Here is a 26,820-nt window from a genome sequence, read left to right on the forward strand (position 1 = left end):
CCTCCTTTGCCCGCCGCCCCTAAAAAAAGGACATGACTTTCAAAATTACAATTGGATCAAAATTCATAAGTGATTTATTATAAATTCAATGATGATTTTAAAAAGGGAAAAATATAATTTAGCCCCCAAAACTATCAGTCATTTTCATTTTAGTCTTCTAATGCTCAAAAAGTGATAAAGTAACCCCAAACTACCAAAAAGTTGTAATTTGGTTACTCCATTAGTCAACATCGTCAAATAGGATGAAAAATGCAAAATGACGTCGTTTTTTTTAGGTTAAGTTATTAAAATGCCCTTTTGAAAAAAAAAATCAATTTAAAAAATGCCTCCCAAAAATAGTGTCGTTTTGACCCAAAAAAAAAAAAAAAAAAGTGTTTTAGCCTGTAGGGTGGCCACCCAACCACACCAAGCCTGTGGGGGTGGTTGGGCGGCCAACCCCATGGCCTAGGAGTGGCTCGCCGACCACCCCTATAGCCTACCCTAAATCACCGTTTTTTATTTTTATTTTTTCCTTAGAACAATGTCGTTTTGGGAGTACTTTTTTAAATTGATTTTTTTTTTCAAAAGGGTATTTTAGTAACTTTATCTTGTAAAAAAGATGTAGTATTGAATTTTTTATCCTATTTTACGGTAATGACTAACGGAGTGGCCAAATTGCAACTAGTTGGTAGTTTTGGGGCTACTTTATCACTTTTTGAACATTAAGGGGCTAAAATAAAAATAACTAATAATTTAATATATATACTCAGTTATAGCGGGGTATTTAAAACCTCCAAAACCAATAACTGAAACCGGGCACCCCATTACCTCTTTTCCCAACCGATTTTCCGGTTCCGGTTTTGGTCCGATTTTCCCCTTTCTTTTTACACCTTTAGTATATATATATATATATATGGATGTTTGAAATGATGCAAAATTTCATTCAAGTAAGAAGAGTCACGAGAAAAGCATTTTCCCAGGGTTAAATTGTAATAAACCTAATCTGAAAACGTGGCAAATGGGGACAGCGCGTACGGCCCAAATACACACTCTCATCTGCACCTTCTCCTCAATCTCTCTACCTCTCTCGCTCCCTTTGGTTTCATCGAGCAGGAAGTGAGGTCAGTTCCAGTCTGCCTCGGCCGTTGACATCTCTCAGAGTGAATCACTCACTCCCTCTCTCTCTGGAACTTGCTCTCTCAGCAATGGCTTCGTCTCTGGCTTCAGCTTCAGCTTCGGCTTCAGCTGTGAGCAAAGCCTCAGCCACTTCGCCTCGTTTCAACAACAATTACACTCTCTCTAATCTTTCTTTTCCTCTTACTCCTAAGCCCAGGCTCCGCCTTTTAACCAAGGTAACGAACCTTCTCTCTCTCTCTCTCTCTCTGAGTTATGCTCTGTTTGTGTTCTGAGAGAACGTGGGAAATGAATGAAATTTTGATTTTATGTTTTCGGTTTGAATTTTTTGGGTAACTGAGATGTTAATTTTTTTTTAAAATTTTTATTTTTTATAACCATTGTGGATTGGAGTTATATATATATAATTTTCTAATAAAAATTTTATGCTATGCTGTTTATGGATTTTAGGATTGAACTTGTCCTGGGATATTTGAAATGCATTGTGACTTATGTGTTAGTTTTTATGAGAAACACACAAGATTTCATATAGCATAAAGTGGAACAGTGTACAAGCTCAAGGATTAGGCGTCCTTCAAACAAAAGAAGGAAAAGAACAGAAAATTCTATAATGCAAAGAGCAAAACGATGTGTCATCTAAAGATATTTAAGAAATAATCCCCCTTTGGCCAAGAAATAATAGCCTGTATAGATTGCGTTGGAAATAGAGTTTGAAAGAGCTTTTTAATAAAAGCTTCATTTTCAAGCTTTGTGTTTTGGGTTTTCTTAGAACAAATTTTTTTTTTTAAAAAAAAGTGTTTTTTAAAGCTTTTTTACCAAACGGGTCAAGTTTTGTTTGACACAACTTTACTTTTTAAGCTCCTTATTGTAATTCCAAAAAGGCTTTCTTTCTTGATGACTTATTGCTATAAACATATTGTAATTCCAATGCATAGAGTAAAGATAAATGTAAGAACCAATGGCAAAATTTTTGGGCTTCCAAGTGCAAGGGTATGGGTTGTGACCAAATGTCTTGAGAATGGCCACTCAATCTTTAAAGTTAGCACTATATCTAGCCTCCCTTCCTATGACCTTGATGTAGTGGGCTCAAATTTACTAATGATCTTTACTTTTCTTTCTTTTATATAAGAAGTATAAGTTTTGAGACACCTCTAATTGGGAATATGTGAAGTACGTGACACTTGTGCGATAGGTTGTAGTTCTTTTAAGTTGGTAAAGGTTATTTCTTTCTTTAATTTTAATCAAAATGTTATAAAATCATGACCTGAGTAATTAACTTTATAAATCTTGAGAGGAACAATCTGGGATGATACATGGACTAGGCTGTCTAAAGATATTCATCACTCTTCAGTTCATTGGAGTATTAGAAGGTTACTCTGAGATCCAGTTGTTCTAGACTTGTATGTGTTGAGTATGACTTGAATTCTTCAAGTCATGTCACTTTTGTGTGGGGCCATATGTCTTTGTTTTTTTACAAATTGGTGTTGGAGTTCACGTTTCAGCCAAGAGGAATTCTTCTTCAAGTTACGTGCACAACAATATGTAACGACCTATGTCTTATGTGGTGTATATGGATTGAAAGAAATGCTAGATATTTTGAGGACTCTACTAGGACTATAGAGGAACTGACTCATCTTTTCTTCTTTACTCTTTACTCTTGGACGGCCGCTTGGCTAGCTCTTTTAGTAATTAGTTTTTTCTGACTTCCTCTTTCACTTCTCTCCCTCTTAGGCGCACTTTATTTATATTTCCCGTGTATATGGGTTGCGCCACTCTGTGCTTTTGATTTATATCATTATTACTTATAAAAAAAAAACAATATGTAACGACCTAGGAAAAAGTGCTAGCAATATCTGCGATATCACCTCAAAATGACTAGTCAATTTAAAACTTCCATTGAATTTCCTATAAAGCCCAGTTTCACCTAGTAATTAGGCAATGTGGGACTTAGCAGTCATGACTATCTTTATAAACCACACTCTATGTGGGCTACTCCTCATCATGGGACTAGTGTATTACAAAATCTCCCTCTTAAACTCCTGATGTCTTCGTTAGGGTCACGTCATGCAGTGCTCCAGTACCACATGGCCTGGCGTACTAGGTGACTTTGATATCATTTGCCCAGGGAAAGTGCTAGCCATATCTGTGCTATCACCCAAAAAAGACTAGTAGATTTAGAGCTTCCCTAGAATTATTTATAAAGCCCAGTTTCAACTAGTAACTAGGCAATGTGCTTAACACTAATGACTATATTTATAAACTACCTACTTTATGTGGGCTACTCTTCGTATTCCCCATATGAGACCGGGGTGTTACATTGTACTTTTTTTACTTCACAACAAAACAACCTTAACTCATAATGTTAAATTACAACTTCTCCATTTTACCAGCGGAAGTGTGGATTATTGATCTTATTGAAAATATAAAATGTAATGTATTTGTGGAAGCAACTATTCATTGGAAAGAGAAGACGAAGAAAGTTACCATGCTGTTTGCAGAAGCTGCATAATGCATGCATTGACTATGATAGAGATAAATTATATTATAGAAAGACATGCATAACTTCAGCTTCATAAAATGTTAATGCTTAGCAAATGGTTTCTCACTAACAAGGAAGGAAACTTGCCAAGATTGTGTTGCAGGAAAGGTAATTTTTAAAATTAAGGGGACCTTCTGTCTCCTTTGCTGTTTGTCATGGTGATGGAGGCGTTGGATAGGATGATTTCAGCTGTAGGGAGTAGAGGTGTGTTGTCTGGCTTCTTTGTGAGGATGGAGACTAATATATCCCTTCTTCTGTTTGTTGATGATACTTTGCTTTTCTGTGGGGCCGACCCCAAATCATCTATGCAATTTACGGAGTTTATGGTTTTGAAGACGAACTTAGCCAAGTTGAAATTGGTTCTTGTGGGAAAAGTTGATAATGTGGCTCAGTTGGCTAGGAGTATGGGTTGTGGGGTTGTGTCTCTTCCCATGAAGTATCTTGGTCTTCCGTTGGGGGCCTCCTATAAGGCCAAGCATATATGGTACGATATTATTGAGAAGATAGGACATCGGTTGTCTAGTTGGAAAATATTGTATTTGTTTAAGGGTGGTAACACTAACCTTATCAAGAGCACCATATCCAACTTATTATGTACTTTATGTCTTTCTTTCCTCTTCCTATGAGTGTTGCAAACTGTATTAAGAAGCTTCAATGTGATTTCTTATGGGCCGGCTAGGCGAAGAGTTCAAGTATCATTGGTGAGTTGGTCCAAGGTTTCAATGCTGATGGGTTGGGGGTTAGGAACTTGTTGAGGTTCAATCATGTTCTCTTAGGTAAATGGTTATGGTGCTATGGGCTTTAGAGAGAGACTTGGTGGAGAGTGGTGGTGGACTCTAAATATGGAAGTTAATGGGTAGGGTGGTGTTCTAGTGAGCCTGTTGGGGCGTATGAGGTGGGTTTATGGAAGAATATTAGGTGGGATATGGGGAAGTTTTGTAGCCATACCATATTTGTGGTGGGAGATGGCTCAAAGGTTAGATTTTGGCATGATCTTTAGTGTGAGATATGGCCCTTAAGGAAGACTTTCCTATTTTATTTGGTATTGCTTGCGCAAAAGGTGCTTTGGTTGCAGCTCACAAGGAATTTTCTGGAGGTGTCATTCAGTGGAACGTGAGCTTTGCTAGAACGGCTCATGATTCGGAGGTTGATGCTTTTACCTCATTCTTTGGGATGTTGTATTTAGTGAGAACAAGATGGGAAGGGGAGGATAAGCGTCCCATCCAAACTACCAATACAATAGTGATGCAAAGAATTCTACAATAGCTGTCCCATCCAAAAGATGGTCGTTTGATGTTAAATCCTAAAGTGTCATGAGTTGTAATGATGGTTTTTGTTTTCCTTGGAAGAGTGTTTGACGGACCAAGGTCCTGTTGAGGGTGGCCTTCTTTGTTTGGTTGATGACCCTAGTAAAGATCCTTACCATGGACAATCTTCGGAAGCGGCATTATTGTAGTTGATAGGTGTTATATGTGTAAGAGGAATGGGGAGTCCATGCACTATCTTCTTCTTCATTGTGAGGTTGCTTGTGCCATTTGGAATGTTTTCTTCAATTGATTTTGGTTTTCTTGAGTTATACCTAGATAAGTAGCCGACTTGTATGCTTGTTGGTGGACCGTTGACAGCACTCAAAAGTGTTGCTATGTGGAAAATGGTGCCTTTGTGCCTCTTGTGGTGTTTGTGGAGGGAAATGAATGGTAGAAGTTTTGAGGACCTTGAGAGGCTTTTGGAGGAGATTAAGTCTTTATTTTTCAACACCATGTATCTTTGGACAATTGCTTTTGTTTCTATTTGATGATTAGTTACCATGATTTTAGCTTTTCTTGTGTACTTCCTGAGTGCCTGGAGCTGCCTTACGCTTTTAATGATATCTTGGAAACCTGGTTTGGGCTTTTCCTTATCCCCATCTTCCCCCAGGCTAACGAGGCTTTCCCTTTTGTGGGCTGCTTCTCAAGCCTGACCAGATTCGTCATCGATTTCAACCTTCAGGTATTGGCTTAGTACCAGGGAGAAGGATCCCATTTGGCTGATAGGTACTGGTCCCCCTCTGCTATGAGTTAGGCTGTTCTTCAAGATAAGCTAAAGTGATGATCTGCAGAAGCAAAAGAATCAACTGCTGAAACAGAATCATCGGCTGCCCCCCTTGTTTCTATCATTTAAAAAAAAAAAAAAAAAAAATTATTTCCTAAGGCTGTATGTACTGAATGTAGAATGGGTGGGACCAGAGGAAAATCAAAGGAACCTCATTCTTAGATTTCATAGATTCTGTTAGTGGCACGTGGGGCAGAAAATGGACTGGATAGTTACCGAGTTTGAAATTTAATAATCTGTAAGAGTGCTGGACCCTGTCTGTCTTTGTCTCAAGCTTAATGTTCCAATTGTAATTCAGAAGTTGCTGTTTCTAGTTTCTTTTTACTTTCAGAAGGTAATATGCACTGTAAGATTACAGTGAAAGGGGTCTTTATGTTGAAACTACTTTTTTTTTTTAAAACAAGTCTCTTCAACTCTTCTATCTGTCTCTAAATGAAAAGTCTGAAACTGACGCCTACATTGTAGGGTCTACAACCTAGTCAGAACCATTCCATCATAGTAAAAGCCCAAATGAATGAGGTAAGGTTCTTTCAAATGTTTTCGATGAAGGATCTGTTTTCAAATATTCATTCCTTCCTGGACATGCTTTTGGCATCATCTTTTGGCTTCAAGGTTGGTGTTGATGGCTCCTCAAATGCTGCTGCTACTCCCCCAACCAAGTCGGAGGCAGTGGCACCAGAAGCAAAGGCTGCTAAACCATCAAATGACCCTTCTTCTGGAGCTTTGGCTACAGATGAATCGATCCCTGAGTTCATTGCTCAAGTTTCAAGTCTTGTTAAGTGAGCAAGCTGGATCTTTTATTGCTCTGTACTTTTATCATCTATTCTTAAGCATAAGAAATCATGTTTATCTTCCTTGCAGGCTTGTTGATTCAAGAGATATAGTGGAGTTGCAGTTGAAACAGCTTGACTGTGAAGTTCTAATCCGTAAAAAGGAGGCCTTACCTCAACCACCACCTCCTGCTCCAGTTACTTGGATGCATTCGCATGTTCAATCGGGGGCACCACCAGCCCAACCTGTGCCTGCACCTGCACCTGCACCTGCCCTAGCTCCTGCGGCTCCTACACCATCACCATCAACTTCTTCTTCTGCTGTCAAGTCAGCCAAGTCATCACTTCCACCTCTTAAATGCCCCATGGCAGGGACATTCTACAGAAGTTCAGCTCCTGGTGAACCACCATTTGTGAAGGTGAATCTTTTCTTCTTAGTGATTTACCTGGATTTGAATATGACGCTAAGTGATCAGCAGAACATAGCTGCTGTACTATCTTTATTTTTTATTTTTTTATTGGGTTATTTGTCTTAAATGAGGAGTTTCTTTTAGGTTGGAGACAAGGTACAGAAGGGGCAGGTCTTATGCATCATTGAGGCCATGAAATTGATGAATGAGATAGAAGTAAGTTTCTGCATCCAAACTCTGAGAAATATGTTTCTCTTCTACATAAGATGACTTGTGAATTGTTCAATTAGTGCTTGTTATCGTTTTCTCTTATCTTTGTAGTTTATAAACTTATTTTGTATGAGGATGGAGATAAAATTGGGATATACTGCCCCTTGATCTAAACTTTAATTATCGAGGCATGTAAATTCTTCTTCTTCTTTTTTTTTGTGAACTTGTTCAACTTTCCATTAAATATCCCATCTAGAAATTCTGACCTCAGACAGTTTAACATTCTCAACACCAGCCACAACAACAATCTCTATCAGTTTCTGTGGCAGCTGCCTGGTAACTAATGGATATCTAAAGAGAATAGAGGGAGGACAGGCGTACAAGCACATTCTTGGTGCATGCCAAAACGTAGTTGCGCCCAGAAGTTCCTTTGATCTTAGTAAATTTAGTTGCAAAAACCTGCTTCATGATTAAGAATCAGAGGGAAAAAAATGGAATTTATGTTTTTATTGACTAGTCGACAATGGGTGTTGGTGTCCAATGTTTGCATTTCAATAAATAATAAACCTTTCAAGATATGTAGCTTGAAACTTAGTGATCCTGTCAATAAATCGTGAGATATATGATTGATTGCTAAATGAGGACTTAATATAGATGCTGTATTAGATGGTAGATTTTGGATGAGTATAAAAATGCTGGACACAGTTTTTCCGGTCTATTGTACAAAGGAGTTAGTATTCCTTCACAAGCCAAAATATCTTAGGTGTTACCTTGTACTCAATATTTCAATATTTAACATATTGGTGGATTTGCTTGGACAAGGAGGAGAGAAAATGCAGTGTTGGACAGTCCTGGAAATGGAGTATTTCTACAATCAAGTTAGGTCTAAGGTTTTTTTTAAAAAAAATCTTACCTAGCAAGGTATCAAAAACAAAATAAAATTCTCTTTCCCTTCCCCCTACCTTTTTTTATTTATTTTTTCTAAATATTTTTAAAATAAAGTTCTTCGGGTTGTAGCGTTTTTCGCTAACCATGATCATTTTGTGTACATATTAATCTTCTAGAATCTGCCGTTATTGTGCTGTCTAGATCAGCAAATGGAGTCCAAAAAGTGTCTTTCATTGACTATTGTTATAGTTTGTATGAACGTTTTAGACACAAAAGGCGGAGGCTATTATATTATTCAACTTATGTTAACCTAATACAAGCATCCTATTATATAGGATTAGGGAAATACCATAGAGACTAAAATACCCCCAAAACCCTAATGACTCAAACCCTAACTCTTCTAACACTCCCCCTCAAGCTGGAGCATATACATCATATGAATCCAGCTTGGAAGATATAAGCAAACGAAAAACAACTAGAAAACATATTCTAACACTCCCCCTCAAGCTGGAACAGCTTGGACCACACAAGTTAATTAAATAAAACTTCAATGCCGGTCGAAAACTCGTTGGTAACTTGAACAACCATTTGATCGGTTCTCGCCGAAAAACACCAAGGCCGGTCGGATGCAACGATCACTTGATCGGTTCTCGCCGGAGAATCCAAGGCTGGTCGGATACATCGATCTTGGGATTGGTTCTCGCCGAAAAACACCAAGGCCGGTCGGATGCAACGATCACTTGATCGGTTCTCGCCGGAGAATCCAAGGCCGGTCGGATACATCAATCACAAACAACAAACAAACAACAAATTTTCACATGATTAACCAACAAGATTAGCCGGAAAACAGATACCGGACAAACAAAAAACTTTGCCAGAGCTTCGCTGGACATACGCCGGAACTTCGTCGGGGCTTCAAAACTGGCCGGAAACACACAGAACAGGCTGGCAATACCTAAAAACAGAAGAAAAACACTGAAAAACAGAACAGAAACAGTCACTGGAGGCTCGCCGGACCATTGCCAGAGTATCGCCGGAACTTGCCGGAGAAGACAGAACACTCCGGCCACTTCAAAAACAGCAACTACAGAATCAAAAGAGGGCCACACAGTAACGTTTCAACACCAAAAGCATCAAATCGTCGGAATATTTTTTTTTTTTTCCCGATGGCCGCTGCAACTTTTCCGGCCACCACAGAACACTCCGGCCACTTCAGACAAGACAGAAAACCACCGCAGAACCATCCGGCCAGCATCACAGAACATCAAAAACAAACAAAATATATATATATATATATATATATATATATATATATATATATATATATATATATATATATATATATATTTTTTTTTTTTTTTCTCACCGGAAGGAGTTCCGGTCACCATAAAACAAGAACAAAACAGCTCTACGGAACTCTTTGGAGCTCTTTGAAGGTACTGCCCGTGTGGGTTAGCCCACACGGGCAGTGCTGCCACCAAGAAGAAAACTAAACTACCCAAGAATCGAAACAAGCTCTGATACCATGTTATAGTTTGTATGAACGTTTTAGACACAAAAGGCGGAGGCTATTATATTATTCAACTTATGTTAACCTAATACAAGCATCCTATTATATAGGATTAGGGAAATACCATAGAGACTAAAATACCCCCAAAACCCTAATGACTCAAACCCTAACTCTTCTAACAACTATAATTTATATATTTTCTCTCTTGTTGTGTTCAGGCTGATCAATCGGGAACCATAGTTGAGATCCTTGTAGAAGATGGCAAGCCTGTCAGCGTTGACTTGGTAAGTTCTTTTTGGGCAAGTCAACTTTATATTTGCAAGTAGCCTAGTATGGTAATTTACATTTGTTTCAGGTTGTGTTGACTTTTATTTTTTATTTCTCTTTTCAGCCTATGTTTGTAATCAAACCTTAGAGCTCGACAGTCAAAGCATGCAAATAGATGGAGTAAATGGTGTGATTAGAAAGAGGTGCAGTTGGTAACATTTGTGAGATGCGGCATTATTTCATTTTGGTAGATTGTTTTTGTTTGAGATGAGATGTGGCTAGAGTTGAGAGTTGACTTTGATTGTTTAATCAAATATTTATTTATTTCAAACTTCTTTCACTAGAGAGAGCAGAGATTTCCCTGTCCAGGCTTTGGACGATGTTGCTTTAATAAACTAGTTATTTGAGTGCTGTATTCAAGAAGCCTTCAAAGCCAAATGCTTTGGGTTCATTATTATTATTTTTGATTCTGCACTAGATGAAAAATTCTTTTTTCATTTTTCAATTGTGAAAACATTTCATCCCCAAAGTGGGGATGGACATAATTCTAATCGATAAATGTTACATGCACTCTCAAGTTTACAATTTCAAGTGCGCATTCTGACGTAGAAGCCGAAATTAATATTGAATTTTGGATCTAATGATAATTTTTACTGTCGCGTCAAAGAATACGCTTAGGAGCGTGGACTTGGGATTACATGTAGTATTTCTCATTCTAATTTGGCGAGGACTAAGTTTCGCTGATGGTTATGGCTATTTTATATGAAACTAAATGCTTAAATCTAAACGTAAATTAGAATTTAAATAGAATAGAGTAAAGAATAGAATATTGGCTTCACTACTATCCGCATAACAATGGTTAATCATATTTAACAAGAAAATATCATTCTATGAATAATATTACTCGTGCCACACATTGAGCTGTCAAGAAAACATCATTATCAATAAATAAGTACAATTCATCTTCGGTTGACACGGATTGTCCACCAAACCTCTAAGATGCAGTATGATCTGTCTTCTATAAGCATGGGTTATCAAATCTTTTGATTTGGTTATACACGATTAGAGAATAAGTATAATCCATCTTTGGTTGGCACGAATCATTTACCTAAATTATGCTAAACTAGGATGTAGTACGATTCATTTTTCCTAGGTATGACCTATCAAACCCTCATGATTGCATATCAATTAAAATCGTTGTATAACTATCATTCATATTGTTAGATATTTTTGTTAAATATGTAATTGGCGTATTTCGGTGATCAAAACCTTGTAATTACATCCCACATGTAAAATGGCTTCTTTCGGAGCACTTAGCAGTAGTTTTAAGGGAGGCCCGTCTGCACGGGGACAAAGGCCGTCCAGACGTGCTGCAGGATGAACATCTCTAGTACTAAAACCAAAGATCTCCGCTCGCAGGTCGTCTGTACAGAGAAAGTACCGCAGAAATTTGTCTAAGTCTTGAAAGCTCCCATACAAATTCCAGAGAGCTTTATTCGATAAACTTAGGGTGGTAAAAAAAAAAAAAAATTAAGGTGTGATTTTTTTTGGCCCGTAGACTTATGAATTTATTTTACAAATAACCTAAATATAATTCATGATTGTATTTAATGCGATTTAAGTGCATACAATGAGATTAATGCACATATGAATTGAATCATAAGTCATCTATAATTATAAAATAATTATTCATATTCGGTGATAAAATTTGGCATTTTATCTGATAAGACTACAGTATGTCGATCGTGCTATATCTTTTGACATGCTGAACAAGATCACCGAGAGAAAAGACTACATACCTACTACTCGGAGATTTATGAAATGAAGTTCATACCCATTTTGGTTTGTTGCAAAATGATTGAGAAGAAAATCTTCTTAATAAAAAAGCTAAAATCTTCTTAACTTCACTAAACGTACTTGAACTTCTATCATTTTTATAATTACATTTCAAAGTTTAAAAACGGTCAATTTAGTATATCGAACTTTTAATTTTTTGCAATATCACCTACTTGTTAGGTTTTTCTGTTAAATCCTAACCGAGGGGTATTAAAATTACCCAAAATACCCCCCAATTTTATTTTATTTTTTAATTTTTGAAAAAAGGAAAAAAATTTCAAAGATTCAAACGTTGGTAAGGATTTAATAGAATTTACAAAAATGCCAACACTTGAATCTTTACAATTTTCTTTTTTTTTTTTTTTTTTTTTTTTTTTTTTAATAGTAAAAAATAGGGATATTTTGAGAATCTTGATATGATTTAATGGAAAAACCTAACAGTTGAGTGACATTACAATAAATTAGAAGTTAAATACACTAAATTTAGAGTCTTTGAACTATGAGGGCTCATGCAAAATGGAAGATTAAGTTTCATTTATTCTGCTTCCCACGTGTTTTATTATTTCCATTAATATCATGCTAGGTATGTGGAAAAATGCTATACACACTCTCACTCTCAAGTACGCATTTAAAAGTGTGAGAGTGGAATTATGTATAGCATTTCTGAAAAGATAATTTTGTCATGCATTTTCCAAGCTAAACGGAAGCCTGTTCGAGGATTATTCAAAGAATATGTGCATGTATTGGTCGAGTAATGCTAAATGACATCGTTATGTCTTCTTAAAATTGATGTATCTTTTAAAATTACTATTGAATCTTTATTGTGTCCTCCCAAAATTGATGGAACTTTTAAAATTACTATGAATCAAAATTCAGTAATAATATAAATATAAAAGCCACGTCAATTTTTTTTCTTTTTTTTTTTAAAAAAAAAACATAAAAATGAATGCTAACCTCATGAATCATATTCAAGTTGAATGGGTTCACAACTCACAAGGCAAAGCCAACAAACATTTTATTTTCTTTTGCCAACTGCTAATTATACTTTACACAATAGTAACTCTTTTCCTTTCACAAATGGGTCCTCATCAAATTTTCTCTTGTTTTCCCACCCTTTCCCACACACTTTCCCGCGCGTCTTAACTACGCCCACCAATAGCGCGTGGATTAGAAATCTTCCTGCAACAGAGTTTAACCAGAAACATCAAACAATTGGTATATTTTTGTTTTTCGCTTCCCGAAACACACAAAACTAACTTCTTCCTCAAATCAAAAAAATTAAACCGATCGAACGATCAATCAAACCCTTCTCTAAATAACCAAAAATCCCAGATGGGTCCCCAGATTTTCCCACACTTTCCCACCCTTTCCCTCACTTTCTCGCACTTTCTTCTCCTCTCTCTCCTACTCATCACGACCTCTGCCACCACCACCATCTACGACCACCTCCGCCTCCATGGCCTCCCCACAGGCCTCCTCCCGAAGGGCATAACCAACTTTTCGGTCTCACCCACAACGTCGCTCTTCCAAATCTCCCTGCCAAACCCTTGCATCGCCAAGTTCGAGAACCAGCTCCTCTACGACCCCAACATCTCCTTTTACCTCACCCACGCCCACATCGGCAACCTTTCTGGTGTCTCGGCGCAGGAGCTCTTCCTCTGGTTCCCTGTGAAAGGGATACGCGTGGATGTTCCCAGTTCTGGGGTTATTCACTTCGATGTGGGCGTGGTCGACAAGCAGTACTCTTTGTCCCTTTTTGAGTCCCCTCCTGATTGCACCGTTGCCGAGCCTTTGGGCCCCAGTGATTTAGTCGATGGCAGTCTCCTGGATTCGGAGTCTCTGAAGGTCAGTATCTGTGTCACTTGTCTTCTACTCAATAAATTGTGTTGTTTGTAATATGTGCGACTTTTTGTTTGTTGGGGGGATGAATTTGGATTACTCTTTGAGGTTTCGCACTGTGGGAATCTGTGGGGATGTAAGAATATGTGGTTTTGTATGTTTACTTATGAATGTTTTTGTTGATTTAATCGCTTTTGAAGTTTCAAGTACGATACAGGGTTTTGCTTTGATGGGTGGTTAAGTTGCGTTTAGTTTCAGGTTGCTTTTGATGAATTTCAATTGCTTTTTGAAGTTTTAAGTTGTGGGAGTTTTGTAATATGGGATTTTGCTTTGATAGGGTGGTGAGATTTTTTTTTTTTTTTTTAGAGCTTTTTTTTCAGTGAACTTCCGATTGATGTCTTAGGCTTTCCATTTTGGGTATTTGTGAGGATGTGATGATTATAAATGGAAATGGTGAATTTTGTGGTTATTTTTGTTGGCTCGGAGTGTTGTTTATATTGAGACTTATGATGAATTTGTCTGAGAAAAAAAATTGAATAAGATCTGGGCGTGATTATGTTGATGTCATGCTCTTCCTCTAAGACTCATCAATCTTCAATTTTTTTGTTGCTTCCATGCCATTCATTTCCATAATGTAGCTCTTTCTGAAGAACTATAATTGATGTGGTGGTCATGCCATGCCCTTCCATATAGGTTTAGATTTATGGAGAACTGTAAATCATTTACTATGTTGGGCTTCTGATTCTTGTTTTTGGATATGACAACTAATAAATTTTCTACTTTTAGCTTCTAGATTCTGTCCCCTTCCCTTCTTCTGTAAGTTGAACCTTAGACTCATCAATTTTCAAATTTTTTGTTGCTTCCATGCCATTAATTTCCACGATGTAGCTTTTTCTGAAGGAGTATGGTTGATACGCAAAATTTGTGATGTCGAAATTTTGAGGGATTATGAATATGTGATTATTCAAGGTAAAATATGTTGACTCCTTTGCTCTACACTTTTTTTCCACCCGAGGCTGTGATGATTCCTAGTAAATACGAGAAGTTCTAATTTCATGATATCTGTTTTTGAGGTTGATTTACACCAGTCAATCATGTAATTGTACTCTTTTTTGCAAAGGTATAATAGAACTTATGGTGATATAAAGAATCGAAGTTACTTATGATGATTCTTCTTTTGCATAGGGGGTCCTTTGCAGTTCATTCCTTTTAGCTTTTGCCCTGTTAAGAAAATTAATTGGGGACTGGTATTTAAGAATTTGATGAGTATCTTCGCCTAGGATTTTACTTCTGGCTTTAGTGATGTAATATTTGTTAAGTTACAAATAATGATGGTACTAGTCATAATGTATAGCGTATTTTGGCTTCATTGTGTCCTAGATGGCGTTTTAATTTTCAATCAATGTTTTAGGTTGAAACAATTATATCCATAGACATAGCTGTCTTTACATATAGCTATCTTCATGGAAAAACCACTAATGTGTTGGACTTTGCAAAGCAAAATTCATGTGTAAATTGCAATATCTTTTAGGATTTCAAATAATCTGTGATACTTAGGAGTCATGCAGCTGACCTTGGCAGTTGGGGTTTTTTCTTTATTGAGTTAGTACCAAATCGAGGCAAACTCTGAATACTAGAGAGCAAGTTGAGGGAAGGACGTATTGAAGCTTGGGATTTTTTTATTGGATGAATGAAATTTTTTATAGCAACACAAAGATTACAGAACTCTCCAGCAGAAGACCCACTGTATCACAAGTTGCTAAGCGACTTAATCCAACAACAACAAAACAAAGTTATACAGACAACTCTCAATCTTCTCAGAGCCTAAAGCCACCTCCAAAACAACAAAGAATCCATACAAATGCCTCACAAAGAACACCATCTATACAACCACAAAGAAAAGCAAAAGAAAGCTATGCACCAGCCACCAGAGCAGCAACAGAAAGCTCAGATCTCAGAATTCTTCCACCAGAAAATCAAACCTGCAGGACTCAGCACCAGAAACCTTCAGGACCAAAGCAGCAGCACTCTGAAGGAAATATAACCCTCCAAAAACAAGACCAGCCAAACTCAGGCAAACAAGCCAAGGGCATTTTCCACAACCAGCAACAACCCAGCCAAAAAAGGTAGCCCAGCACTAACAAAACTGAAACATGCTAACTCACTACCATCAAAACTTGCCAAAAGCATTCGGATAACTAGCTAAACCAGAATACTTGAGGGAATGCCCCAGTTATTACAGAGAAGCACATTATCTTCATGAGCCTTAAACTTTCCTCTACCTCTCCCCACAATCCTAGTACTAACTTCCCAACAGATATTTTGCAAAATCTGTTCCTCAGTATAAAACCGGCTCCCGAATTTCACACTGTTTCTGTACCTCTAAATGTTATAGTCAGTAGAACCCCAAGCAAGCTTGCAAACAGCTGCTTTAAGACTCTTACCCCTCCAATCACTCATCCCTTTACCTAAGACCTCATCCCAAGCAGTAGGAAAAGAAATTAGGGAGCACTTTTGTATCACTTCCCTCCAAATCCTCTTGCTGAAACCACACTCGCAATACAAATGATCTCTACACTCAATAATGCTCCTACAAAACAAGCGCTTCACTTACCCTGAACCATTTCAGCAATCTGTCTCCCGTAGAGAGCTATCTTGGGCTGCCAACCACAAGAAAAAAGCATGTCTTGGAATAGACACCAAAATTTTCAGATCTGGCCGGCAGCCAATTGAAGCTTGGGATTGTTCATCTCTATTCTATAATGTATAATCATTTAAAGAATCTTAATAACATATTAGCTTTTGCTGCACAGAATCTGTTAGGATGTGATAGTTCTGACTTTGTAATGTCTAATTCCTTCTTAAGTAGATTTTCTTTTGAAATTCGACTTTCTTGATCTGACCTTTTGTTTTCTTATAATATTGGGTGATAGTTACCCATAACTTCTCTTGATGAATTTGTATTTTCATTTCTGATGGTCCTAAATTTGGCTACCCTTCAATTTCAGGGCGAATCTGGAAAGCTCGAGTATGAACTTGGTCATGAGCGTGATGTACTGAGGGCAGTGTCATAGATTTGTGGAGGCAGATATGGTTCAATATTCGAGTTAGCTCACTCAACCTATAAATAAATAAACAAATTAAAGAAAGAGAAAGTTAGCATCTGTGGTTTTTTTTCTTTTCTTTTGCCTTGCGAGAATTTCAGATCTGGTTCCACTGGTCTTATGCTTGAGGAATGTGTGCTTCTGGGCTGTGTTGTACAGACTTTTTGGCCTGATACTTCTGTCTTTATGAGAAAGATACAACCTTTGTTAAAAAAAAAAAAAAAAAAAAGAGGGAGAAGAGAAGAGAAGAGAAGAGGGTCATGTTTGACCGACAGGGGCATCGGGTCAGGTTGGTCTCCACAAATGGTATGCTGTAAATGTTGTTTGTTGTTTTCATATAAGTCTCATTTGTAGCTGTTGTATTCAGTTCCTGTAAATTTAGGAAATGGCATTGCGCCATGATGGTTTTGATGAATAAGTATACTGGAAAAGTAAAATCTATGTTTGTTTTTATCATATTACTATATACAGATGAGTGTTGTGTTGAGTTTATTATGTAAACGGAGCCAACTGTCCGGGTTTTGTTGTTTTCTTACTTTTGTGTTAATTGATGAGATGATAAGACAACCTTTTCTTTTTGTTCCTTTTTATTTTTATTATTTTTCTTTCTTATAAATAATTATTAAAAATAAAATAAAAAGAATATCGTCATAGGAATTTCTTTAGGTATCATAGAATAGGAACCACAACCTCCCAATGTGAAGTTTTAGGTTGTTTGCTTAGTCCCTTAGAGGCACAAAGGAGTATAAGGTCAAGCAGAGCAGTCTATACGAATGCACACAAAATGTAATGTAAGATAAAAGATTACAATTTATTCAAAGTTCAATCAATGGGAGAAGAGAGGATTCGAACTAGTGATTTTCGTTTCATGAGGCATGCTTCTCAACCAATTGAGTTATCCCTTGGAAATAATAATAATAATGTTGTTGTGAAGCCGTAATGTTGACAATAATGTTGGTAGTACGTGTTTTGGAAAGGTATAAAGACATTCCATGACTTGTGTCTTTGGGAACAATAATAGTGTTAGTTGTGAAGCCGTAATGTTGGCAATAATGTTCCTCCATGACTTGTGTCTTGGGGAACAATAATAGTGTTGTTGTGAAGCCGTAATGTTGACAATAATGTTGGTAGCACATGTACTTTTGAAACATATAAAGACATTACATGACTTGTGTCTTTATACAAACATTGGAAATTAATGACATCAAAAGCGAATTACATTTCCTTTATTCAATTGTTACAGCAACTCAAGGAGATCCTAGCTTACTTTAGAAACAGTGAAAGCACCAAAATTAGCAAGTGAAAAAGGGATTTGCATAGAAAGTAATTTGTTGGTAAACATTCCTTTTCTTATTCCATTTTTTTCCCTTCCCAACTTGGCTTCCATATGGGCTATAAATGATTCCATTTTTTTCTTGACGAGCCACATCATAAACTCCTAAGAGTAGGAAGAGAGAAAAGACCCACACTGCCATTTAAAGCTCATCCTGCAAATCAAATAAAAGTAAATGAAAATCAATAAAGAAAGAAATAAAAGAATAAAGCAATACTTCTTATAAAGAACATCACCACCAACCCAAATCCATTCCCCCACCCTAAACGATGCCGTTTTCGTCTTTAAAAATATCTGATTTTAAAACATCTTAATTTATCTATCAACAAGCAATTACATCTCACATCCTATCAAAATCTTTACCTAATTCTCATTCTTCAATCCCTTTATTTTTAAACACCATTTGCTTGTAATGCAAGCATCCAGCATTACCTCAAGTAATTTACTTTAAGAAAAAAAGTTTTGCTTCGTTACAATGGATGCTACCTCTATTTGACATTAAGAATAAGTAGAGAAGAGAATGATGCTTACATGATCATAATCAAAGTGATCACGACGGTGATTCTGCATATGAAACAATCATGCAAGTCTTATTAGTTCCAAAAGTAAGACAAAACAAAAAGGAAAAGCACATGAAACAAGGAAGAAACCAATCCCCATCAACTGCCCACCATTAGGAAACATCACAAGAAGTTTTCCCAATTAAGAGTCCTCTATAACTTTGTTCAGAAAAGAGGCCAAAACTCTTTAAAGAAATCTCTTTTCGGACTCGGCTACGTGGGAAATTCATTATAACTTCGTCTTATCTTGGCAAAAATAAAGATTTAATGCTAAAAGTAGCTCATTATTTGATTATTGTCTAAATTAAGGATGGTCTAATTTCTCCAGAAGAAGCTTTTGACAGGGAATAGCCATTTACAGTTGGGAGAAAAATGCCAACTTAATGAATCAAGCACAGAAAACCAAACTTCCCTCAAAACTTAAAAAGGAAGGCCTCACCCCAAGCCCATGATAGGTTTTATGACTTGTTGTATCATGAAGGTGGTCATCAAACAATGGAAAATAGATAAAAAACATGATGGCAAAATTAAAAGAGAGCAAGCACATCATTCATACCTTTCTGTATCTGTCTTTATATCTATCTCGATAGCGGTGATCATAGCCCCTCTCTTTTCTCCTCCTTTCGCCTTCTTCTCTTGCTCTTTGAGCTTCCTGCACAATAAATATTTAAAAGGCTCGGTCACTTAAAAAGAAATTCACCCAAGATTGAAAAACTCATTGAAATTGCGTCAACAGTTTGTAATGCTAAGAACCTCTTCCTCTCGTGCTTTTCGCACTTGTTCTGCTTTCTCAAATGCCTCTTTTTCAGCCTGAACTCCCAGGAAAAAAGAAAAGAAAAGATATTCAAATAAGGAACTGCTATTTAGCTGAAATATGACACTGAAGGGAAAGGAGAAGGGCCACACCTCCCTATTGGCAAATACTTCCTCAACAACTTGTTTGGCATAATCTGGATCATCACTAATCAGAATGTTGTCGAAAACTGCCCCAGCCTTAACCTACATTTCGAAGTCCATTCATCATATAAACTGTTAATGCTTGCAACACAATGATCAGGCCTTCTAACAGAGAAAATCGAGACTTATGCCTTACCTGCCAAACTTCAATTCCCACATACTTGATTGGCTTAAGCACATAAAGATCAGGATCATCTTCAAACTCTGGATATGTAAAGAGGAAACTACTTCAGTTGCAATCTTTTCAGACCTGCGGTCCTAATTATTTTACATCCTGACTTGAACAAAAATATATAGATATGTTTTGCAATACCTGGATTATCAATCCAAGGAATCTTCCATTTCCCTTTATAGTTGGGGTTTTTAATCTTCTGTCAAGTCAAAAAGGGCAAGTTTATGAGAAACTGCACCAATCAAGCCTCAAACTATATCTGTAGTTCTTGAGCTTAATTGACATACCTTGCGCTTCCATGGTCCTTTAAATGCTGGATTAGGTACCTTTGAGGGCTTCCATATACCATCCTCTTCTTCATCCCAATTATCAGGCTAATCACGGAAAAGAAAATGTGAGATGTCTTATTTCATTCTTTTTTAATGCCATTCAAAGGCATCATGTCATAAAATAGCAGCATTCAACATCAAACTACAAAGGGAAATGAGGAAGAAAAATAAAAAACAAAGCATACACATGGCTTTGCTTATGCTGTGACTCTTAGACAATAAACAAACCTCTTTAGCTTTTGGGTCGGGCACTTCTGCTGGAATTGAATCATATCCCTGCAATACCAAAATAAACATTAATGGTTTATGCAGTGCATATACAAACTGCATAGCCATTAACTAGGAAGAAAAATACAAAGTCTAGATACCTCAGGTTTGATTCCATTAGGATCATCAATATATTCCCTATCATCCCAGTCTGCAGGCTGTGAGATATGGAAAATGACACTAAATTTTCAGAAGATCAATGAAAATTGCTAGATAAGATATGTCATAACAAGTAAGGTAAACCTCAAACTATCCTAGAAGGATATTGTAATGTGAAAAGTTGAATCTCATATAATTCTGAAAATTGAAGACTGATGGTAATCACCAAAGGATTATCGGAGTTAAGTTATTAAGTGACTATTTGAGTATCTGAGCTCAAGGAGATACCTTTTTCGCATTGACTTCCTTAATTTTCCGTGGGGGAAGAATATCCCAATCTGTATACATGCTTCCAGAATCCCTCTCCCGATTGTCAATCAAGATGCTATATGTTGCATCAGGCCTAAGAATAAATGTATAAAAATGAGTAAGCTTGTCTGTTTCACATTCTAAATCCTTCTTCATGGGGTAATTTTGGCCCTGGTAGGAGAGTATAACATGGAGCTTCTTTGTCTGCGTGCCACATATATCTGGTCCAAACATTAAACTACACAAACAAAACAGGAACGTCAATTAGTACAGTAAGAAGGGAACAAGAGAAAAGGAAAACAACAAATCATTACACTAGTAGTCTCCGAATCCGAAACGGGAGAGACCAATGGCTGAAGAGCATAACTGCTAATAGTTTAGAATGTGGTGTGACATTAGGGATAAACTTATTTAATTAAAAAGAAAGAAAGCAGAAACAGCTTAGAACATGAGAGAAGCACAAAAAGTAACTGAAAGTTTCAAAAATGTGGAAGGAGAATATTTATATAAAATTATTTTCAATGGCCTCAGCCAAATATCCCAGAACATTCTCTTTCGGTTAATTTGTCAAAGATACTAACTTCCAACTTGCTATATGCAAATTACTAACCCCAACTTTCATAAGTCCATATTCCTTATATGCAAATGCATGCAATATTATATACATAAATGTACTCTTTTGGGTGACACTCCAATAATATCTTGGAACTATCTCTAGATCTTCAGCAAAAAATGAATATTGTGCCTTGCATATGATTACTTCTGAACTGGGTGGTTAGATTACTTTCTTGCCGATCTTAGCGTTTCTCATTCTCCCTCAATGTAAGTATAGTCTCAGCACATACCAAACAATTTGATTTTTACTTATCAAAAAAAAGTATAGCCTCAGCACATTCTTTACCCTCTATCTTGTGATAACCAAACCCTTTTCAAAAATTGTAGGACCAGCCCATTACTTTCATGAAGTAATACAAGCAAATCATGCATGAGTGTCATTTTGTTTGTGAAAGCTTCAGAATTATCTACTTCACAGTGCCTACATTAGCAGTATCACTCACTTAACTTACAGAAGTCTTTACCAGACCTTTGGGTGAAGACACAGTCACTTTTCATGAATTTGCTTAGCAGGAAGAGCATTCACAGCCTTCACATTCAATTTTAAAGATGGGGTGTTTACTAAAAGACGTAGGGATCGATATGCTTCTTTGTGATCGCTCTATCCTTATGCACTGTAACTGTATTTTGTCAGGTTGTTCATTCAACATTTAAATTTAACAGATATACTGTCTTTTCATAAAATAAATCGAGAAAATACAAGCTAAAAGAACAAGATGTTTTAAAGCTTTCTCTAACATGTTTAAAAGCCCCTAAACATGCTAAAAGCATTGAGAAACAAACCTGTATGGAGTGTCCCCGCCAAATTTCTTTTGATTCACAAATCCAGAGAGAAGCTTTATGTAACCACCACCACATTCAATATCCTGCTCAAGTCTTATAGAATATTGAACTACCAATGTTCTGTTCTTGTTGCTGAACTCTGGTATCTTTGCAGATATGGCAGAATGTTTCGCATCAGAAGATGTTTGAATACCTACAGAATTTTGTATCATCAGAAAGCTACATTAATTACCTAGGTCACCAAATTTAAATTATTAATGCCACCAAGCCTACCATATTCATTAAACAGAAGAAAAAAAAATGCAATTGGTCTGGTAAAATGTAAACCATAAGGATGAAAGCATTAGTCTCATGAACAGCCCCTACTTTTTTAATGAAATGGTTTCTAAAACATCCAGATTTTGTTTTCTACCACAATTCATCATCAATTCAAGTCATTAATATCTTAGCAAAAGTGGCCAAGAGTCCTTCTCATGCACCCAGTCAAAAGCTCTCACAAAAACAAAATCCAAGTAATTCAAAAGTATTGTCTACTTTCAATGAGAGACCTAATTGTCACCCTTTCTAAGCTACTTATGTTATTATGAGTCTTATTGTTTAATTTTTAAATCCTAGGAGCTTCTGGATTCGTGTTATTTGGTATTTTCTTCAGTTTCAATCAAGTTTGACAAATGCTACATGCACTTTGAAGTACTTACTATCAACTTCTAACTCTATTTATCCTCTTTTTTTTTTTGTCAACACTTATCTAAGCTCTAAACTCCCAGAAGGCCAGAAGCATATCTGAAAATAATCTTCTTTTATATCCTTAAAGACCCTGGACTAAACCCTACCCTTTTCCCCTTTCAACCCATCAAAACCTATCCTACAAAGAGGACAACCAGCCACCAAAATACTTCACCACCTCAGAACAGTCCCCAAAGCCTTCCACCCCTTTATTCTCTCTCCAAATCCTAACCCTTCTGTTGCATCTTTCTGAAACCTAAACCCTAACATTTTTACCACCATTTAACCACCAATAATTTAGCTCTGATCAGCATGAAATATCCTCTTTACTGCTGTTCTACTGATATCACCATTGAATTTATTTGTTTTATTCACTAAATCCAGTTTTCCAAGTTTTCTCCCAATACTACTTGTTGAAATTTTTCCTAGATCTTAAATCAACTACTTTTTTTTTATTTTTTTTTTGATAAGAGATCTTAAATCAACTACTTGTCAAAGCATTATACATCAATCCTATACTTATTCAAGTAAACTGCTTAAACTAAATTCAGCTGGAATTTACCCTCAATTTACCCCAGAATCTGTGCTGAATAATAACTTGTACAACTTGCAGAATTTAAAATGGCTTGACAAAAAGCATGGTCCATGTATAAAAGCAACTTTAATTTGAATAAATTTAAGAAATCTACCATTTTAGTAGTATTTTACATCACATAAGTGTACTGGGATTTGAATCCATTTGCAGGATTTAGTGACCAATACTTGAGGTAGTGGCAATGATATAATATGAACATCTCATAATTAGTCCATTAGATATGAATTAGCTCACTGACAGATATATCCAAGCAGCCTTCATATTTTAACCAACTACAAATGTTTGACAATCTTATGACCAAAATTTCCAAAACTACGTATTAGATTTGCCTATTTTAAACAGAAAATTCCAAAAGAATGGGGAATTGATAAAGTTTGCAAGCAAGATAGCCACTGCTAAAAACAAACAAATTGGCTAAATGCTTTTCAAAAAACAAGGAATATTATTGCTGCAAATGGATTGTAATATTAATGAGAAACATAGCTACTTTACATAATAGTTAAGGGATTTCTGCAATTAATCATTTTTCCATTTCAAGAAATAAAGCAAACAACAATATTCTTCATTTTGGAGTTTCAATCAACAACCAAAAGTGAGGTTATACCTTTATCATCTGGATCTCCTGACCACTTTCCAGCTGTATGTTTAAAAGAACCTGCTTTTCCTTCATTCTTTTTCCAATCTGACTTGACCCAACGGCTTTGCCAGTCATCTTTGTTCAGCAACAACAGGCAAAAGAAAGAAAAACAGAGTTAGGAATCCAAGTGCAAACCCCAAAAATAACTGGTTAAAAGAAATGAATTTTTGTTTTGTTTTTTTTTTTTTTTTTTTTTTTTCCTGGTTGAAAATTTTTTAAATTTAGAACAGGTTCAGAGCATCCAACAAAAACTCTAAGTTTGTTCATTAAAAGGATCTAGTGTCAAAGAGGATGGATAACTAAAATAACCATGTTGCAAAAATCTGAGAAATTCTAGGGATCAATAAGCTCTTCATATTTGATTCATATTCTCTTACAAATTCAATAGATCAACTATTAAATTTGTAAGGTCCATCATTAATTTATGTGGAGCCCATATAAGTCCACAAATCTAATAGTTGTAAGATGAAATGGGCCAAATATAAGAAAAATATTGACTCCTAGCATTTCTCCAAAATTTCTAGTTTTAAAAGTTTCCCTCTGAGGGGGCAGCTGATCACCACTCACTTGGTAAGAGGCGGCCGACCGCCCCTCGTATGGTGAGAGGAAGCTACCTCCGACAGATAAGGGGTGACATCACTCAGCCCCTACTTTATATATATAAAATTATATAATATGTTGAGTCATCAACTACGTCACGTATCATCAATCAGTAAAACAATAAATCCACGTATGCATCTAACGATTTCGGTTAACATAAAGACTATTTTGAACATACAGCTTACCTAAGAATTTTTAAAATACTTTTGATAACTAAACATCAGTTTGGTAACACCTCCAGAGACTAAATAAGTCATTTTTCTATTAAAAAACAAATACTGCATCAAGCTTACCTTAATAATATAGGTAGACAAAAATAGTAAGTTGAACTCATTAATTTAAATAATTGAATTCAAAATGCTAGGGTTATGAGGAAATGAATATTATTAAAATATCTTTTCCATATTTTCTCAACACCCAAAAAGAGAAAAGACAGCATAAAACAATAAACAATTAACAATAAGAGGCTAAAACCCAAAACATTTTCTTTTCTCAGTCAAAAACAAAAAACAATAAAAAAGTAGAAACAACCCAATTACCAAAGCAACAGCAGTTATGAAAGTAAGTTAGTTAGTTAGTTAGTTATAAACCACGTGGCAAAATAATAAAACTGATTTTTTTTGCCTTTTTCAGCAACCAAACATGGCACCTAAAAAGAATGAAAGAAGATGAAGATTATCAAGTAGAGAGTAGTGAAAATTTTACCATGGAAGCGCTCTTCAAAAATGACTTCTGAAAGTGAAAAATGTGTGAGAAAGGAAAAACACAAGGACACCAACAACAGCATAAGCCTAAGCTTATTAGTATTAAGCTTTAGGGCAAAAGCTAAAGCATCTTCCTCCATTGTTGCTACTCCATTGTCTCAGAGCTTGCCTGCTCATTATATAGAAAGCTTTGGTACCTGTTTGCCCTTGCTTTTCTCTTTAATTACACTTCTCTATGACTTTCTGTGATGGTGTCCCCTGGCCAATCAGATTTGAGTGTAACGTTGCACTAGCCAACCCCAAGCATTTGCTGACAAATATGTAGGCCACTAATATTCTCATTATACAAGGTTATATGACTCTTATATAAAAGGGATGACGTGATAATAAAAATTAATTTTTTAATAAAAATTTATAAAAAGAAAAATTTAGAAATTGATTATTACTGTCACGTTATTTTAATTGTATGACAATTATATAGTATTTGATACATTTATAGTAGATAATATGGGTTGTGAATTAAAAAAAAAAAAAATAGTATTAGATTCCCAAGACACTCAATATGAAATTGTTGAATTAAAACAAAATTTGAGTTAAATTGGAATTAAAAAAAAAAAAAAAAAATTACTCCACATAGTTTTCGGTGCTCATGTGAAAATTATCGATAGATTTTTATTCGATAATAATTTTCATTATCTTGTCAAAAAGTAAATATACGAAGTATAGAGCACTTGAAAATATTTGTAATTGTGTACCGTTCTTCTCATAAAAAGTATAAAAATAAGTCATTTGGTAAAGGGTTTAGGCAAAACAAAGACAACCTACTTTTTCGTTTTTTTAACGTTATTTTACTTTTAATATCACATCAATCACTTTTTATTATTATTTAAATTAAAAAATTACTACAAAACAAATTTTTTTTATTTTTTCATATAAAACATTCTTATTTTTTCACTTTTTCAAAAAAAAATTCTTACATTTTTTACATCAATCAATTTTTGCTACAATATCAAACCGAAGCTGAAACTAAAACGAAATAGTTTACCAAACAAACCCATGAATTAATTTTAAAGAAATGAATGTTTTCTTCATCCCAACGAAGCCGGCAACCCTCAAAATTCGGAGTGACAAAAGGGTAGAGCTGAAAATTTGTTGAAAGGAAGGGGCATTGGCGCAGAAGACCTGGGTCTTTGTCCTTCCCGTGTTGACTAATTTTCAAAGTCTTCCCCCAAGTCCACGGCGAAGCCGAGTGGAAAGAGGATAAATGACAACGACATCCTCTATTTTTTTTAAATGACATCCTTTATTAGGTAGGTACACCAAAATGCAGGCCGATGAGTTTCGTTAATAATAATAATAATTTTTTTTTTTTTTTTTTGGTTGGTAAAAACGCCATGTTTGGTGTTATACATTTTGTGTTCATGTTTTTTTAAAATTCATAATTGAATACTTCAATTATGTGAAATTCATACTGAGTTTTACAAATTTAACGGTAAATTTATTTTATTTCTTGTACAGAGATAAACAAAAGATGTAAATTAAACATTTATCATTTAA

At 35.8% G+C, this 26,820-nt stretch overlaps 3 protein-coding genes across 4 annotated transcripts; 2 read left to right on the forward strand and 1 right to left on the reverse strand.

The window, feature by feature from the left end:
• The first annotated feature begins 1,005 nt into the window (after nt 1-1,005).
• On the forward strand, nt 1,006-10,297 carry CAC1 (chloroplastic acetylcoenzyme A carboxylase 1). 2 transcript variants are annotated; one of them, XM_059581411.2, is made up of 7 exons: nt 1,009-1,331; nt 6,209-6,262; nt 6,356-6,522; nt 6,605-6,932; nt 7,068-7,139; nt 9,750-9,815; nt 9,923-10,297. In XM_059581411.2, exons 1-7 carry the CDS (start codon nt 1,185-1,187, stop codon nt 9,944-9,946), a joined length of 858 nt encoding a protein of 285 aa, XP_059437394.1. In that variant the 5' UTR covers nt 1,009-1,184; the 3' UTR covers nt 9,947-10,297. The 2 variants fall into 2 exon arrangements, with proteins under 2 accessions (XP_059437393.1, XP_059437394.1); XM_059581410.2 differs by having other exon boundaries at nt 1,006-1,331; nt 6,209-6,522.
• Nucleotides 10,298-12,852: 2,555 nt separating this feature from the next.
• Nucleotides 12,853-17,072, forward strand: LOC132172697 (uncharacterized). Its single transcript, XM_059584249.2, has 2 exons — nt 12,853-13,479; nt 16,482-17,072. Exons 1-2 carry the CDS (start codon nt 12,967-12,969, stop codon nt 16,545-16,547), a joined length of 579 nt encoding a protein of 192 aa, XP_059440232.1. The 5' UTR covers nt 12,853-12,966; the 3' UTR covers nt 16,548-17,072.
• A 617-nt stretch (nt 17,073-17,689) lies between these two features.
• Nucleotides 17,690-25,403, reverse strand: LOC132170255 (calreticulin-3). The gene is made up of 14 exons (XM_059581165.2): nt 25,265-25,403; nt 23,927-24,034; nt 22,002-22,194; nt 20,583-20,841; nt 20,297-20,353; nt 20,157-20,204; nt 19,887-19,973; nt 19,741-19,798; nt 19,564-19,631; nt 19,377-19,469; nt 19,224-19,280; nt 19,027-19,122; nt 18,442-18,474; nt 17,690-18,064 (listed from the first exon to the last, which is right to left on the reverse strand). The coding sequence occupies exons 1-14, from the start codon at nt 25,401-25,403 to the stop codon at nt 18,053-18,055; spliced, it is 1,308 nt and encodes a 435-aa protein (XP_059437148.2). The 3' UTR covers nt 17,690-18,052.
• Between the last annotated feature and the right edge of the window lie 1,417 nt (nt 25,404-26,820).

Source organism: Corylus avellana, chromosome 1 (assembly GCF_965113065.1).
Source record: "Corylus avellana chromosome 1, dhCorAvel1.hap1.2, whole genome shotgun sequence".
Taxonomy (NCBI): Eukaryota; Viridiplantae; Streptophyta; class Magnoliopsida; order Fagales; family Betulaceae; genus Corylus; species Corylus avellana.

Excerpts from the sequence above, each read along its gene's own strand:
- LOC132170255 (XM_059581165.2), bottom strand. The coding sequence starts at position 25,403 with ATGGAGGAAGATGCTTTAGCTTTTGCCCTAAAGCTTAATACTAATAAG. Across the intron at positions 24,035-25,264 it reads TTTTGAAGAGCGCTTCCATG|ATGACTGGCAAAGCCGTTGG; the intron begins GTAAAATTTTCA and ends TGCTGAACAAAG. Across the intron at positions 19,974-20,156 it reads CCGACCCAAAAGCTAAAGAG|CCTGATAATTGGGATGAAGA; the intron begins GTTTGTTTATTG and ends TTCCGTGATTAG.
- LOC132172697 (XM_059584249.2), top strand. The coding sequence starts at position 12,967 with ATGGGTCCCCAGATTTTCCCACACTTTCCCACCCTTTCCCTCACTTTC. Across the intron at positions 13,480-16,481 it reads TGGATTCGGAGTCTCTGAAG|GGCGAATCTGGAAAGCTCGA; the intron begins GTCAGTATCTGT and ends CTTCAATTTCAG.
- CAC1 (XM_059581410.2), top strand. The coding sequence starts at position 1,185 with ATGGCTTCGTCTCTGGCTTCAGCTTCAGCTTCGGCTTCAGCTGTGAGC. Across the intron at positions 1,332-6,208 it reads GGCTCCGCCTTTTAACCAAG|GGTCTACAACCTAGTCAGAA; the intron begins GTAACGAACCTT and ends CCTACATTGTAG. Across the intron at positions 9,816-9,922 it reads AGCCTGTCAGCGTTGACTTG|CCTATGTTTGTAATCAAACC; the intron begins GTAAGTTCTTTT and ends TTCTCTTTTCAG.